We start from the raw sequence: 16,105 nt of genomic DNA, 5'->3' as shown, positions 1-16,105 counted from the left end.
TGTATGTGTTTAGTTAAAATTCAAATACTGTGGAAAGGGTAAATTTTACCACATGTAAATTATACCTCAATTTTTTAAAAAAGGAATTAATCATCATACTTCCTAAAACACACACACACGGACTTCCCTGGTGGTGCAGTGGTTAAGGATCTGCCTCCTAATAATGCAGGCAACACAGGTTTGAGCCCTGGTCTGGGAAGATCCCACATGCCATGGAGCATCTAACCCTGTGCGCCACAACTACAGAGCCTGCACTCTAGAGCCTGCGAGTCACAACTACTGAGCCCGCGTGCCTAGAGCCCATGATCTGCAACAAGAGAAGCCACCGCAGTGGGAAGTCCGCGCACCGCAACGAAGAGTAGCCCCCACTCGCCGCAACTAGAAAAAGCCCGCGCTCAGCAACAAAGACCAAACGCAGCCAAAAAATACATAAATTTAAAAAAAAGAATCCACCTGCCAATGCGGCAGACACAGGTTCGATCCCTGGCTGGGGAAGATCCCACATGCCACAGAGCACCTAAGCCCATGCACCACAACTACTGAGCCTGCACTCTAGAGCCCGCAAGCCACAACTACCGAGCCTGCATTCCACAACTACAGAAACCCACACACTCTAGGGCCCACATGCCACAATTACTGAGCGCACGTGCTGCAACTACTGAAGCCCACGCACCTAGAACCCATGTTCCACAACAAGAGAAGCCCACATACTGCAACTAGAGAAAGCCCGCGTGCAGCAACAAAAACCCAACACAGCCATAAATAAATAAATGAACGAATGAATGAGTGAATGAATGAATAAATAAATCACAAATAATGTATAAAATGTTCCCTTAGGTCTCAAATAATATTAATATAGCCCCTAAATGAAAAGAATGTAATCCAGAGTTCTATCATTTCACCAAAGAATAACTAAACCAAAACTCTATTTGAGTGCCAAGTTACTTATTGATTATTAAAAAAAAATGGTTACGAATCCTCCCTCCTATTCAAACCAACCTGATAGGGTGTGTTTTGTAGTTTAGACTGTCTTACAGCAGCTGCTGCCCCACCATATGTCGTTTTTCCAGGGTAAAAAGGAGAATCTCCAAGCTGACTTGTTTTAAGAACTGAAGAATTCCCAAGTGACTGCACAAAAACATAATGATAAATTATAAGCAATAAACACTCAAAACTAACATGGTTAAATCACATCAAATTAGTACTCACAGGAGAAAGTGTTCCAAAGACAGACAAGTTGAATGCTGGTTTTTTTGAGCTGGTGGCAGTGTGCTGTGAGAGTGAATGAGAACGTTCAGCCTCTGGGGACCACAGAGGTGGCACTGAAGTGTTCTTTGAAACAGCTATATCTGAAACAAGAATATGCAATGCATAGTAATGCCACTAATTACAAGGCCTATATTTTTATAAATTGAAAATGACAACCAAGTTAGAAAAAATTATCCCATGAAATTTATTTTTACTACCAAAATTATATACTACCAAATGCCAAGAATACCTTTATCAGAAGCTCTTGAAGAAAAACCACTGGTGGTTGAGATGTTATCATCATCATGCTGAGAGGTAGAATCTTTAATTTCCTTTACGAGGGAAAATCCAGAACTGCCAATTGGGAATGCCGAAGATGTGGAGGGCTGACAGTGTAACGCAGGAGATTCCAACATGGAGAAATTCAGATGGCTCCGATGAAGAGAAGGCCTTGTTAATACATCTGGATAATTTGAAGCAGTACTAGTTGTTGAGGGTTCTTAAAAGAAAAGCATTAATATTATGAATACTCAACTTAGAAAAAGCAATATACTGTCAAAACAAAACAGTGTTTGTTTCAAGAAAATATACTGTATAATAAATATAGCTTCAATTCAAAACGCTGAAGCCTCCCATAAGCCCAATTTAAAATATTCTTTAGCCAAACAAAGTTTCAACTAACTGAAATTTACCTAACCTAGTGTCAAAATATACTTCACTATCAAATACACTTCTAAAAGTACAAGCTTCTTGATTTCCCTTGAATTGGTATTATAAAACGTGCTCAATAATAAAGAAAAAAAACAATAAAATCTGCTCATGGAAAAATAAAAGCAAAGAAGCTATATAAGAAAGTCATAAAACAAAAAGGTAAGTCCATCCCTCCAGAAACAACCCCTATTAAATTTGTATATCCTAAAAAAAAAAAAAAAAAAAAAAAAAAATTTGTATATCCTCTAATGGAATACTATTCAGTCAATAAAAAAAGAATGAAATTTTGCCATTTTGCATCAACATGGACGGACGTGAGAGTATTAGAAAGTATTATGCTTAGTGAAATAAGTCAGCAAATGGCAAACAGTGTATGATATCACTTACATGAGGAATCTAAAAAATAGAACTAATGAATATTACAAAAAAGAAACAGACTCACAAACACAGAGAACAAACTAGTAGTTACCAGTGGAGAGAGAGAAGTGGGTGGGCACCAGACAGGGGTAAGGAGAGTGAGAGATACAAACTACTACATATAAATGTATAAGCTACAAGGACATATTTATTGTACAGCACAGGGAATACAAGCGATATTTTACAATAATGATAAAGGGAGAATAACCTTTAAAAACTGTGAATCACTATGTTGTACATCTGAAACATATAATACTGTAAATCAATTATATCTCAAAAAAATTTGTATATCCTCTCAGACATTCTGTATGCATACACATTTTCCCTAATCACATAATCATGCTTATGCATTATGTTCTGTGATTTGTTTTTTTCATTTATAATTTTGTCTCCACATACAGAGCACATTCCATGTGAAGACCACATTCTATTTTATCAGACTGATTTAGCATCATTATTTATGTAATTGTTTTCTCAATATTCTATCAAACATACAAGCACTTATATTTGCAGACTTTGTATTCTTTTTGGATAAATCCATGGTTCTTTAAACATGTAAGAGAAACATGAGGAGAAATTATTTAAGAAATATGCCTAAGTGACCCACAAAAAATCTGACTCTGTACGTCTGAAATTGGGCCCATAAAGCAGCCTAAGTACTGCAAGGTATCCTCAGAATCAATGGATAAACAATAATTTGTGGAACTGCCCTGTCATACTGGATCAGAGTACATGCTCACTTTTGCTTATGAGAGATACTGTGGATCCAAAGGTTTTCTGTTAAGCTATACTGCATATAGTAAATGACAATGTGTATTTCCCCCATGCTCTCCAATACTGGATAATAATAACCTTTTCTGATTTCTGTCAATCTACTGTGTCCAGTGGCATCATTACTATCTGCATTTATTTAAATGACATATTGAGCACACTTCCCTATTCATTAGTCATTTATATTTCTTCTGCTAACTGCTCATTGATATAGTTTATCTTGCTAATAAAATTAGTCCAATCTAGTTTCTTTTTGATCAGTAAGATTAGTGTGACATGATCTGAAATATCACAACTAATTTTTTTCACTGTTGGTTGAAACCATTATTTTTTTGATGGTGTCCTTTGTAATACAGAAAATAATATGTATTTTTACAGAGACTTCTACCATTCCAAGACTAAGAAATAAAAAATCTTACTCTCTTCTTTTTGGTAGTATTGCTTTTATTTCAATATAATGTTTAATCTTGATTCCATATGGAATCAGTTATGATGAAGTAGTGAGGGAATGATTTAGCTTCACTGTTTTCCGAATGGTTAGTCTGTTTATATTCTAAAATAATCTTCTTAAGTAAGCCATCTTTTCCTCACTGATCGAGAAGCCACCACTACCACATAGTAAATTCTAGGAGGCCTTCCCCAACGATATATATCTATACCAGTACCATAATGTTTTAAATCCTATAGCTTTATAACACATTTAATACCTGTAAAAGTTACTCTGACTTACATCACATTTCCCTTACTCTTTTTCAGGATTTCTCTATTCATTTTCTGGTGTATTTTTAAGAACTTTAGAATCATTTGTGAAGTTTCCAAAAGACTCTCTTCCAGTTAGGCTGGAATAAGTGAGGCCCTAGACTAGCCCTTCTTACTGTAAGTAACTATAAAAGTGGACAATATATATGAGGTAGTAACTTTCAGACAACAGAAAACGGACAAGAAAAACTCACAGTGAGCCCTATCACTACCCAGCTGTCTAGGAACATTTCCAGACCTGGCAGAGAGAGTTGGAGTCAAAGCAAAATACAGTAGACAGAAATCAGAATTAAGGGTATTGAACAGTAGAAAACTACGCAGGAAGGGGCCTCCAGAAGTCTACACAGGAGTGTCCAGAGCGTGGACGGGCTATACACACACAGAGCAAGACCACCTAAGGGTTACCAAATAGCAGCTGCTATGAAATTGAGAAAACAGCTACTAGAAGGTTGATCAGTGCTAGGGGAAAAAAGCCGTGCTGAGGACAGTGAAGTTCCAAGACGGCCAGAATTTAGAGGCCCCATAAACACCTCCTTAAATAACCCTGGCATTCAGCTGAGATACCAGAAGAGCTTTCCCTTGAGACCAAGGGCCATGTCCTAGATCAAGACCTGCTGTAAACCCACCTAAAAAGCCACACAGGAGACAGAGTTTGAAAAAGCCACAGAGGAGACAGAGTTTGGAGGCTAAATCCCGCCACCTTAGGGGACTTAACACACACCTTAGATTTCCCACAGATGGACATTAATAAAACATAAAACTATATGAGAGTTCAAAATGATCATTCAGTAACAACGCTTGCTGAAACAAGAATCAATACTTCTCAGAGGAAGACAACAGAACCCAGAATCTCCATCCATATTCTACAAAATAATTTAGTCCAAAATCACTTGAAAAATCACATTTTAAAAAATGCTTCTATTGTTTCACCATGACACATGATTTCTGGCCTGTGGATGACTGACATATTAAGCAGTGGTTTCCATATTCCAAGTATAAATAAAGAACAATAGATTTGCCATATATATGAAAAACTAACAGCTAACATCATACCTAATGGTGAAAGACTGATTTTCCTCCAAGACCAGGAATAAGATAAGAATGCCTGCATTCCCCACTTCTATTTAACACAGGATTGGAAACTCTAGCTAGAGTAATAAGACAAGAAAAAGAAACTAAATTCATCCAAATTGGAAGGGAAGAAGTAAAATTATGTTTTCAAATGATATATCTTATACGCAGAAATCCCTAAATATTCCACCAAAAAAAAGTGTTAGAATAAACAAATTCGGCAAAGTAGCAGAATACAAAATCAACATACAGGGCTTCCCTGGTGGCGCAGTAGTAGGGAGTCCGCCTGCCAATGCAGGGGACACGGGTTCGTGCCCTGGTCCGGGAAGATCTCACATGCCGCGGAGCAGCTAGGCTCGTGACCATGGCCGCTGAGCCTGTGCGTCCGGAGCCTGTGCTCCGCGACGGGAGAGGCCATAACAGTGAGGCCCACGTACCGCAAAAAAAAAAAAAAAAAAAAAAAATCAACATACAATAATCAGTTTTGTTTCTATACACTAACAATGAACAATCTAAAAAGTAAAGAAAATGATTGCATTATTAATAGCTTCAAAAAGAATAAAACACTTAGGAATTAACTAAGGAAGGAAGTGAAAGGCTTGCATGATGAAAACTACAAAACATTGCTGAAAGAAATTTAAGAAGATGTAATAAATGGAAAGACATCCTATGTTCTTAGGTTGGAAGACCTAATGTTGTTAAAATGTCAATACTACCCAAAGTGATCTGCAGATTCAATGCAATTCCTTTAAAAAAACCAATGACTTCTTTTGACAAAATAAAAAAATTCATCCTAAAGTTCTTATGGAATCTCAAGGGACCACTTATAACCAAGATAATCTTGAAAAAGAACAACATTGGAGATCTCACACTTCCTGATTTCAAAAACTTATTTCCAAACAGTAATCAAAAGTATGCTGCTGGCATAAAGACAGACAGGTAGACCAATGGAAAAGAATAGAGAACCCAGAAATAAACCCTTGCATACATGGTCAAATGATCCTTGACACAGTGCCAAGACCAATCAATGAATGGGGAAAGGACAGTCTCTTCCACAAATAATCTTGGGAAAACTGGATACCCACAGGCAAAAGAAGGAAACTGGACCCTTATCTTACACTATATACAAAAATAAACCCAAACTGTTTTAAAGACCTAACGTAAGACCCCAAACTATAAAACTTATAGGAAAAAAAAACAGAGAAAAGCTTCAAGACATTAGTCTTGGCAGTGATTTCTTAGATATGACAGGCAACAAAAGAAAAAAGACATGTGGGACTATATAAAACTTAAAAACTTTTGTGCACTAAGACACAATCAAGAATAAAAAGGCAACTTACAGAATGGTAGAAAATGTTTGCAAATCATATATATGATAAGGGGTTAATATCTAGAACACATAAAAGACTCCTATAACTCAACAACAATAACAAATCAAATAACCTGATTAAAAACTGGGCAAAGGACTTGAACAGACATTTCTCCAGAGATGATATACAAACAACCAAAAGCATATGAAAAGATGCTCAGCACCACTAATCATCAGAAAAATGCAAATGAAAACCACAGTGAGATACCACTTCACACTCATGAGGACAGCTACTATCAGAAAAAAAGAAAGTAATGTTGGCATGGATGTGGAGAAGCTAGAAACCTTGTGCACTGTTGAGAGGAAATGTAAAATGGGTGTGGCCACTGTGGAAAACAGTATGGTGGTTCCTCAAAAAATTAAAAATAGAATTACCATATGACCCAGCAATTCCACTTCTGGGTATATATCCAAAAGAACTGAAAGCAGAGTCTCAAAGAGATGTGTACAACCATGTTTCTAACAGCATTATTCACAAGAGCCAAAAGTGGAAGTAACGTTAAGCGTCCATCAACAGATGAATGAATAAATAAACGTGGTAAATACATACAGTGAATGTTCTTCAGCCTTAAAAAGGAAATAAATTCTGATATATGCTACAATAATGTGAATGAACTTTGAAGACATTCTGCTAAGCGAAATAAGTCAGTCACAAAAGATTAAACACTGTATGATTCTACTCATACAAGGTACGTAGTCAAAGTCATAGAGAAACTACAGTGGTGTTTGCCAGGGGCAGGGGGGAGGGGGAATGGGGAATTAGAATTTAATGTATATGTAATAATTTCTTATCAAGCTAAGACAGAAACTGGCTGGAGCTTCGAAATCTACTGGTATCGGCATTTAAACCTATTGGCATCTAAAGATTATCATATTTCAATTTCTCTGCAGTCAGGATTCATACACATACAGGCTGAAATGTTTCTTAGAGTATTAAGTATTCTAACTTTGTAGTATGTTATATCCTAAAAGTGCTTTTTACTTACCCATTCTCTCATGCCTACAGCAGTTCATCCTATAGGATAAAAGTGATAGGACAACTTTCTAGATATTGGCAGACATTTACTAAATCTAGTATATACAGAAGCTATAGAGAAAAAAGAAATCTAGTATGATATACTTCTACTGGAAGGTATACTGCTAATAGCAATGCCAGTTTTTTATATTTACAGAGCTTCCTTAACCTCCAAATCAGGCCCAATAAAGGATGCATTTGGGGATAATAAGACTAAATAAGGCCACATCATCTACAGATTCACATCAGCCGTAAATGCCCAGTTTCTAAGACTACACCTATGATCACATAGTATCAATCAGCCAATACAGTCTACAACTTCAATCTACTGCTGACTAGCATACTAAATATGCCATTGTGGGGCTCTCAGAGGCCTGAACTCTTACTGAATCAATAAAAATCTAACAGGTACATTATTTGAGGTTCTTCTCACTGATCCATTTCATTACCCTAGCAGAAGAAATCTAGACACCTAATGGCTCACCATCATTAAGACAGTCAGTACAAGGAGGTACATACAAGCAGACAGTTGCAGACAACAGATCTGAAAGGGGCCACAGATTCTATAACTGTCATACTGCACTGTGCTATTTGAAGAATGTCCTATACGCTCCAGCTCCAGTTACTATTAATACAAAAGTTACAGTGGTGAAATTACTATTTAGTAAACAACACTCAGGACTGTTATATCTAAATTATTTTAAGCTTTTGATAATTTTACACTACTTTAAAAGCAAGTATATCTAAGTTGTTTTTTGTGGTACGCGGGCCTCTCACTGCTGTGGCCTCTCCCGTTGCTGAGCACAGGCTCCGGACGCGCAGGCTCAGCGGCCATGGCTCACGGGCCTAGCCGCTCCGCGGCATGTGGGATCTTCCCAGATCGGGGCACAAACCTGTGTCCCCTGCATCAGCAGGCGGACTCTGAACCACTGTGCCACCAGGGAAGCCCTCTAAGTTGTTTTGAGAATGCATTGTCAAATTTAAGAGTAATGTTTCACAGAGTAAACATAAACTGATTTGCTACATCTGGTAAGATCTATATTCACCATACTGGGGAGTTATCAACAGTACTGTAGTCACACATTATGTGACTACAACTATTGAATAAATACTTTGAGAAAGGTGGAGGTAGATTGTGAGACGAGAACTGCCTGGAACTTACAGATTTTAAGACAGGAGCAGGAGTCAGCTCTTAGACAAGACAGAGGGAAAATGCCAACAAGTTTTTGAAGTTAATATCAGAAAGCTGTTCACAATTTGCTTCTAAATAATCAGGGGAGTTAGACGGAGAAGGTAGGTGAATAGATGTGGGAATAAAGAAAACAAAGTCAGCCATAAGCTCGTTGTCTTTGAAGCTGGGTTACAGGTACATGGAGGTTCATTGTACTATCCTCCTTACTTTTGTAGTTTGAAAATTTCCACAATAATTTAAATTTAGAAGTTATTCACAAAGGTGTGTGTAATATACACATAACAGAAAAGCTACCTTACAAACCTAATAATATAATGAATAAAATCCAAGTTGGAATTAACCTTGGCAGACCACTGAATTAATTCCATAATTTCAATGAAAATACAAACAGAAAAGAACTTTACAGATGTAAAATGAGAAACGCCATTAATCTCACAGCTGAATTAAATTCTTCAAGTTAGTTAATCCCCACAAGCATACTCATTAGGATGCAAAAGAAGGTTTCAGTCACTGTAGATATATGCTGCTGCACACTAAAAGTCTCCAGTCAAAAGAAAGAAAAAAGCTGTGGTCCCATTTGAGGTCCAGAAAAGAGAACAATATAGAAGCAGTCACCTTAGAGATCTACCAAATAAAACCTCAAGATGGTTGCTGGTAATATATTAGAAAGAAATCTTGAACAGTACAGATATTAAAACTCCCTAAGTTACTCTAATAAAAATAAGCAAGGATTTGAAGACTAAGCCAAACTGAATATCACTAAGAAAACTTAGATTTGCCATTTCTCCCAAGTAAGAATCACTCTTTCAGCCCATTTCACCCTCACTAGTTTTCCCTTATAAGCAAATCAGGCAGGAAAATAAGTTACTAAGTATACCAAAATTAATAGGCACATATCCACATCAATTATTTAGGCAAGACAAGATTTCAGAGTTCAAAAACATTTTTATAATTATAAGTCAAAACATGTAGTGAAAGAAAAAATATATAAACTGAAAGAAACATATACTTGAGGGATAAAGTGGACTTCATCAAAATTTAAAATTTTGTGCTTCAAAGGACACCATCAAGAAGCCAGAATAGGAGAAAATACTTGCAAATCATATACAGGTAAGGGCTTATATCCAGAATATGTGAAGACCTCTTTCAATTCAACTATAAAAAGACAAATAACCCAGTTAAAAATGGAAAAGGGGGATCTGCATAGCCATTTCTCCAAAGATGTATAAGTGGCCAATAAGCATGAAATAAGCTCAATAAGCTCATTATTAGTCATCAGGGAGATGCAAATCAACACAATGAGATACCACTTCACGTCTGCCAAAATAGGTATAATTTATGTTTTTTTAAAAAAGGAAAATTAGTATTTGTGAGGTTGTAAAGAAATTGCATTCTTCATACACCGCTGGTGGGAAGGTAAGATGGTGTAGCCACTTTAGAAAAACAGTTTTTCCTCAAAATGTAAAATTACCAGATGACCCAGCAATTCTCCTCCTAGGTATATACCCAAGAGAAAACATATCCACACAAAAATGTGCATAGTAATACTCAAACTGGCACTGTTCATAATACCCAAAAAGTAGAAACAATACAAATGTCCATCAACGGATGAATGGATAAATAAAATGTAGTTTCTCCATTCCACGAGCTATTACCTGGCAATAAAAAGGAAGTTCTGATACATGCTATGACATGGATGAACCTTGAAGACATTATGCTAAGTGAAATAAGCCAGTTACAAAAGACCACATATTTTATGATTCCATTTATATGAAATGTCCAGTATACAGACTGGTGGTTGCCTAGGGCTGGAGGGGTAGGGATGGGGAGGGACTACTAATGGGTATAGGATTTTGCGGTGATGGGGAGGGAAGGATGGTGATTAAAATGTTCTAAAATTGACTGTGGTGACTGAACAACTCTGTATATACCAAAAACCACTGAACTATACAATTTAAATGGGTGAGTCCTATTGTTATGTGAAGTACATCTCACTAAAGCTCTAAAAAATATATAAAGTGAAATGACAGAGTAATATTCCCAAATATGTCACATTCATGGGTTACAATGAAGCTATTTAATACTTGTAAACTCCACAAAAACGCCATAAACGGATCCAAAAAAGCATTTAAAATGCAGGGTCACTCAGTGGTAAGATTAATGAAGTGCCCCAGCTGCACTAGCTGCAGAGGACAGAAGACAACTGCAGTGACACCATACCCAAGTCCGTGTGCTGTGGGAAGCACTGCCACGCTGCTCCTTTAGTGCCATGACCTACTCAAAGGGCTTCAACTTTACTTTTTTCAAAACCACTTCTGAGGGTACAGAGGAGAACAAAGATTATCTTGACCAAAGCCTCATGACTAACAATTGGTGGTATGAAAATTCAAACCCAAAGTCTAACAGCAGAGCTTGCACCCTCAACTGATATATTTCAGCCTCCCTTAATAAACAAAAAAGCTGATAAATAAAAAAGATTTCTAATTTGAAGGTGATCATCACCCTCCTCCAACATCATTTCTGTACTACACAATTAGATTTACCATAGCCAGGTAACATAAACATATTTTAAATTAAGGCATGAAAACCTATCATTCACAACAAAATATCCACATTCCATTTACCTTCTGTATTACTGACTGTTGGCTCAGGAGTGATTCTCCCATCATGAATGTTAGGGTTCTCCTCATCAGCATATATTATATGGTCATCTTCCCTATTTTCCGGCCACTGTGCCACCTCTCTTGTGTCTGTTGAGCAGCTACATACGTCTTCACTCTTGTTAAAGTATCTTTGTAACCATCCTGGCACAATATTCTTAACAGATTCTGTAACCCTGCTGAGAATGCCCTGTTGGGGGGAAAACATGTAAGGCAGTTTTAGAAATTTATCTTTTAAATAAGTACCTATTTACAGAAAGCCATACCAAGCAAAACACAACTGTTTCCAACAAAGTTTCCTAAAATTCAGTTACGTGAGTTAATGTTGACATAATGTATTTTACAAATTCTATTCTTTATAAAATTCCTACTTTTTTCTTTCTTTCATATGCATATGTCCATGAGCCAATAATTGTCCCAAATGGCCATACTATTCTAATCTTTAAAAAACTCACAGGTCTTCAACTAAGCAATATAAATTTTAGATTTAGTAATAAGATATGCACTAAAATGTTATAATCCCAGACAAAAGGCATCCATCTTGATCCCAGCATATTAAAAGAAGCAATAAATACCTTCAACAGCTTCCTCAAATATTTTATTGCACATTCTTTAAGAATAAAAATTTAGACAAATGAGAATTTTTTTAAAAGGCAATAAGACAACTAATCCAACATAATAAACTCAAGAAATAATCTAAGATTTTTTTTGATGGTAAAATTTTGTTATATCAAATGTTGCCTGAAAACCAATTATTTTATTACAGTAACTTTTAAAGGGAGAAAAAGATGTGGTATAACAACTACCAGCATTATTAACATTCATCATAGAACAGACACTGTTCTCAGCAGTTTAAACATATTATTCAATTTAATCCTCACAATAATTTTATGAAATTGGTTTTAACCGTGCCACTTTACAGATGAAGAGAGACAATGAAGTTAAGTAACCTGCCCAGGTACAAACACAACTGCTGTGGTATATCTAGGATAGAGTAAAAGCATTGACTTCGGGGTTGGCAGGCTGTACTACGATTTACTCTAGGTAAATAAGAATAACACTCTCTCCTACTATTACCTGATAGGAATTATAATGAAGATCAAATGAAGTAATGTGAAAGCACTTCACAATTTACTAAATATTAACAGAAACATACACTGATAATTTTATTACTAATGAGAAAAAACATTAGCAGAAACAAGCTGGGGTGAGGTAATCAGTTTTAGGCAACAATTCCCTTCACAGAATAGGATTTCAGAGAGAAAGTCACGGAAGGGAAAGAATGAATCAGCAGGTACAAAAAAAAAAAAAACAGTAAAGTTAAGGCAGAACACATGAACCTTGAAAGCAAACCCAAGACAAAGAGGCCTTGAAAAATTCTGTCTATAGGAAAGATGGAAGACACCTCTGATATAAGCACTTGAATAGTATTTTCCTGATTATCTGAAAAGCTGTAGGTAACAACTGGGAAAAAAGTAATTACTTTTCCTCCAAACAGAAACTTTGAACAGATCTACATTGTGTAAGATCTCTAACAACACATGAAGCCAGCAGCCCTAGAATACTCACTAATGAAAAACACAAATTCACTGTTCCCCTTTTCTATGCCAATGTTACACAGTATTAGTTTCTTTGGAAAGAAAGATTCTATACCTACTCCAAGATTTAACATTTATAAAAACATTCATGTTTATTATTTTGCTAATTATTTATATTTAAATATTTATTTACCCCCTCCCCATATTCCAAAAGACTTGAAAGTGCTTTCAATACATAACACAGTTTAAATAAGAAAAAAAAAAAAGACACACTTGATACAAAGCGATGTTAAGGCACTACAGCAAGAACTTAGTGTAAAATAAATCTTTTGTAGACTTCCTCTAAGGGGTTTAGCTACTAAAAGTATCAGAGATTCCTGTGATCTCTAGTCACTGAAGGAGGCAAGTACAGAACAACTTAAAATTAGCACCGTACTGAACCAAAGGTCACTTATGTGGCAGCATTAGGTATTGTGGAGAATAATCAGTAAAAATTGAACAGTCAAAATGGATTAAAAAAAAAAAAAGCTCCTTCGTTGAAACTCATGTTTGCTTGGAGACCTTCTCTTTTCTAAACTAAAATGTAACCAATTTATTTAGTCTCAGCCCAGAGCAGCTTAGTACAAAATTACAGTGAGAGGGCTTCCCTGGTGGCGCAGTAGGTAAGAATCCACCTGCCAATGCAGGGGACACGGGTTCGAGCCCTGGTCCGGAAAGATCCCACATGCCGCAGAGCAACTAGGCCCGTGCACCACTAGTACTGAGCCCATGGGCCACAACTACTGAAGCCCGTGCACCTGGAGCCTGTGCTCCACAACAAGAGAAGTCACCACAATGAGAAGTCCCCGCACCACAGCGAAGGGTAGCCCCCGCTAGCCTCAAGTAGAGAAAGCCCACATGCAGCCAAAAATAAATAAATTTTTTAAAAAATTACAATGAGAGAGGAATTACTAATGGCACAATGAATGACAGCATGATGCACTTGACAACAAAATTAAATACAGATGCTAAAATTGACCTGGAACCATTATTAAAAAGAAATATCCCCTTACTTCAATATGCCTCTATAGGGTAAATGACCCTAAGTCATCAAGAAAAGTTAAATTAAGCTCAGTATACCCTAGTACTAGTGGTTCCCAAGATGTGGTCCCTTCACCATTTATATCTGCATTACCTAAGGCCCAACCCCAGCCCTACTAAATTCAGGAGACAGGGCTCACCTGTTTTCACAAACCTTCCCAAGTGAATCTGATGTATGCTATAGTTTGAGAACCACCAATCTCATTAAAGAGATTAGGAAATTAGATACATTTCAGGAAATCACAATACAATTCAGGGAAGAAATCCCTCTACAAGAGGTGAATAAAATTATGTATACTTAAATCTTAATATTCAGTTATCTGGAAAACATACATGTGGAGCACTAGTCAGACAATAATTAAAATATATCATAATATTAAAATGCTATTTAATGAATCAGAAAAACAAATCTTATAGTGGACTGTGCTGAATACAATGTGGATTAATAACTATTTCCCCAGTGTTTCCCAAACTGTAGCCATGATTTTTACCTGTACTGTTATTTAATGGTTTTCTTTCTATCTATTTATTTTATTTCTCTTAATAAACAGTTTTTCCTATACAATAAAATCTTCCTGACTGGCTGTCTCAACGAACTGGCTTCTGGATTGGCTCATGAGAGATTCTGGAGGATATTAGATATTAGAGTATGGGAGGAAAGAGAAGTCTTTCTTCCTGTGCTCCCTCTGCTCAAGCGCCCCTTCTCCAAAACTACAGCTCCAGCCAGGTAGCCCTTCCTCCACTCCAGTTGCACAGATTCTTCCCTTTATCCATCCAGTCCTAGGGATGGTAGCAGCTTCCCACTGTTGCTAGTCTCTGGGTATCCTGCTATCCTGCATGTATTCCTTTAATCACCACCATATCTTTGAGTAGACTCTTTCTTAAAGATATTTCAGCTGAACCATCTGGAGAACTGTTTCCTGTTGGGTCCTTACTTGTTAAATTTGTTTTCTAATTAACATGAAAAATAAAAAGTCAGTCCACGTATCAGTTAGATTCATCTTCTTTAGCAACAATGGAACACATATACCACACCTGGGGAAGCACTCACTATCCAAAAGTTACATCCAACTTTTATCTCTGTAAAACAGTACATAAACGGACCAGGAAAGAGGCTTACCCTGATGAATATTTTAATATCTTATCTAGCTCACAGAGGTAAAAGGCAAACATTGCTTTTCTTCATTTAATCTATACTTATTGATCACATACTACATGTCAGGCAAGAACACTAGGGATAAAAAACAGGGAACAGGTTCCTGCCCTCTTGGAGCTTAGATCCTAAGTTAGGGAGACAAATAAGTATAACATGTAACACATGATATGGTGATTCAGTGCTATGGGCAGCAATAAAGCAATAAAGGGAAGCAAAATGGGGATAGTCGTTTTATATATGCAAAGACCTGAAAAAGTGAGAAATGAGCCATGTACGTTTCTAGCAGAGAAGTATTATAGGCTGAGAAAGCAAAAGGTGCAAAGACTCACATGTAGGAATGTCCTTGGCACGTGCCATCCAAGCTTCTCGTAACGCTGTTAATAAATGCAAAATCTGATAGACCTGAAAAACTATTTCGATCCTTCAAAATTCCCCTTTAATCATGTGTGTGTGCACGTACATGTATGTGTGAGAATGTACGTGTAACCTTTTGTTCTGTGGCTTATCTAGTGACTATAAAAAAGCCTAAAAAAGTGGTTCTCAAATTGGAATCTTCAGACCAGCAGCCTTGGTTTGGTGTCACCTAAGAGCATGTTAGAAATGTACATTTGTTTTAACAAGCTCTTAAGGTGATTCTTACGCAAATTAAAGTTTGAGAACCACTGTACTAAAATCATCTAAAAACTCTGACAAGTTTCCCAATTAAGGCCATGATAAACATAACCCTGAGTATAAACTTAACTACAAAATAAACTGTTTCCGAGATTATCTCATCAAAGATGTCATACCATTATACCAACTTTCATAAACACCTACTTTATAATATGAATTCTGAAAATCAAATATAGAAGTAAACAAAAGTAAAACATAAAAGGCTACCTTTGAATCTCTTTTATTTCCAGCTAAAGACTTAACATGCTTATTTATAGTAAATAACCCACTACCAGATACTAGAAGTTTAAAAAGCTGTTAGGGAAGAGAAATCTTCTGATTATGCACAAAATAGGGTAGACTGAAGATGTAAGGGACCCTGTCTATCATATAGATTTGGAGAAGTACTTCCCTGGCGGGCAATTTTTATGAGTTTCAAAGTACTTCAGCCACTAATGGAAAACTGA

At 36.5% G+C, this 16,105-nt stretch overlaps 1 protein-coding gene across 5 annotated transcripts in view; it reads right to left on the bottom strand.

The window, feature by feature from the left end:
- NUP153 (nucleoporin 153) overlaps positions 1-16,105 on the bottom strand; it is a 78,614-nt gene that overhangs the window by 47,180 nt on the left and 15,329 nt on the right. For 3 of the 5 annotated variants that reach the window (XM_060163616.1, XM_060163619.1, XM_060163617.1), the window contains exons 2-5: positions 11,178-11,403; positions 1,499-1,747; positions 1,210-1,349; positions 1,000-1,128 (exon numbers count right to left, since the gene is read on the bottom strand). In XM_060163616.1, coding sequence (XP_060019599.1) covers positions 1,000-1,128; positions 1,210-1,349; positions 1,499-1,747; positions 11,178-11,403 — 744 coding nt within the window. The remainder of the gene's footprint in view (positions 1-999; positions 1,129-1,209; positions 1,350-1,498; positions 1,748-11,177; positions 11,404-16,105) is intronic. The other 2 variants (XM_060163618.1, XM_060163620.1) reach the window with 2 other exon arrangements.

This window comes from Lagenorhynchus albirostris, chromosome 10 (assembly GCF_949774975.1).
Source record: "Lagenorhynchus albirostris chromosome 10, mLagAlb1.1, whole genome shotgun sequence".
In the NCBI taxonomy this organism is placed as follows: Eukaryota; Metazoa; Chordata; class Mammalia; order Artiodactyla; family Delphinidae; genus Lagenorhynchus; species Lagenorhynchus albirostris.
The sequence above is the reverse complement of the archived record's forward strand: the minus strand, read 5'-3'. Positions and strand labels throughout refer to the sequence as shown.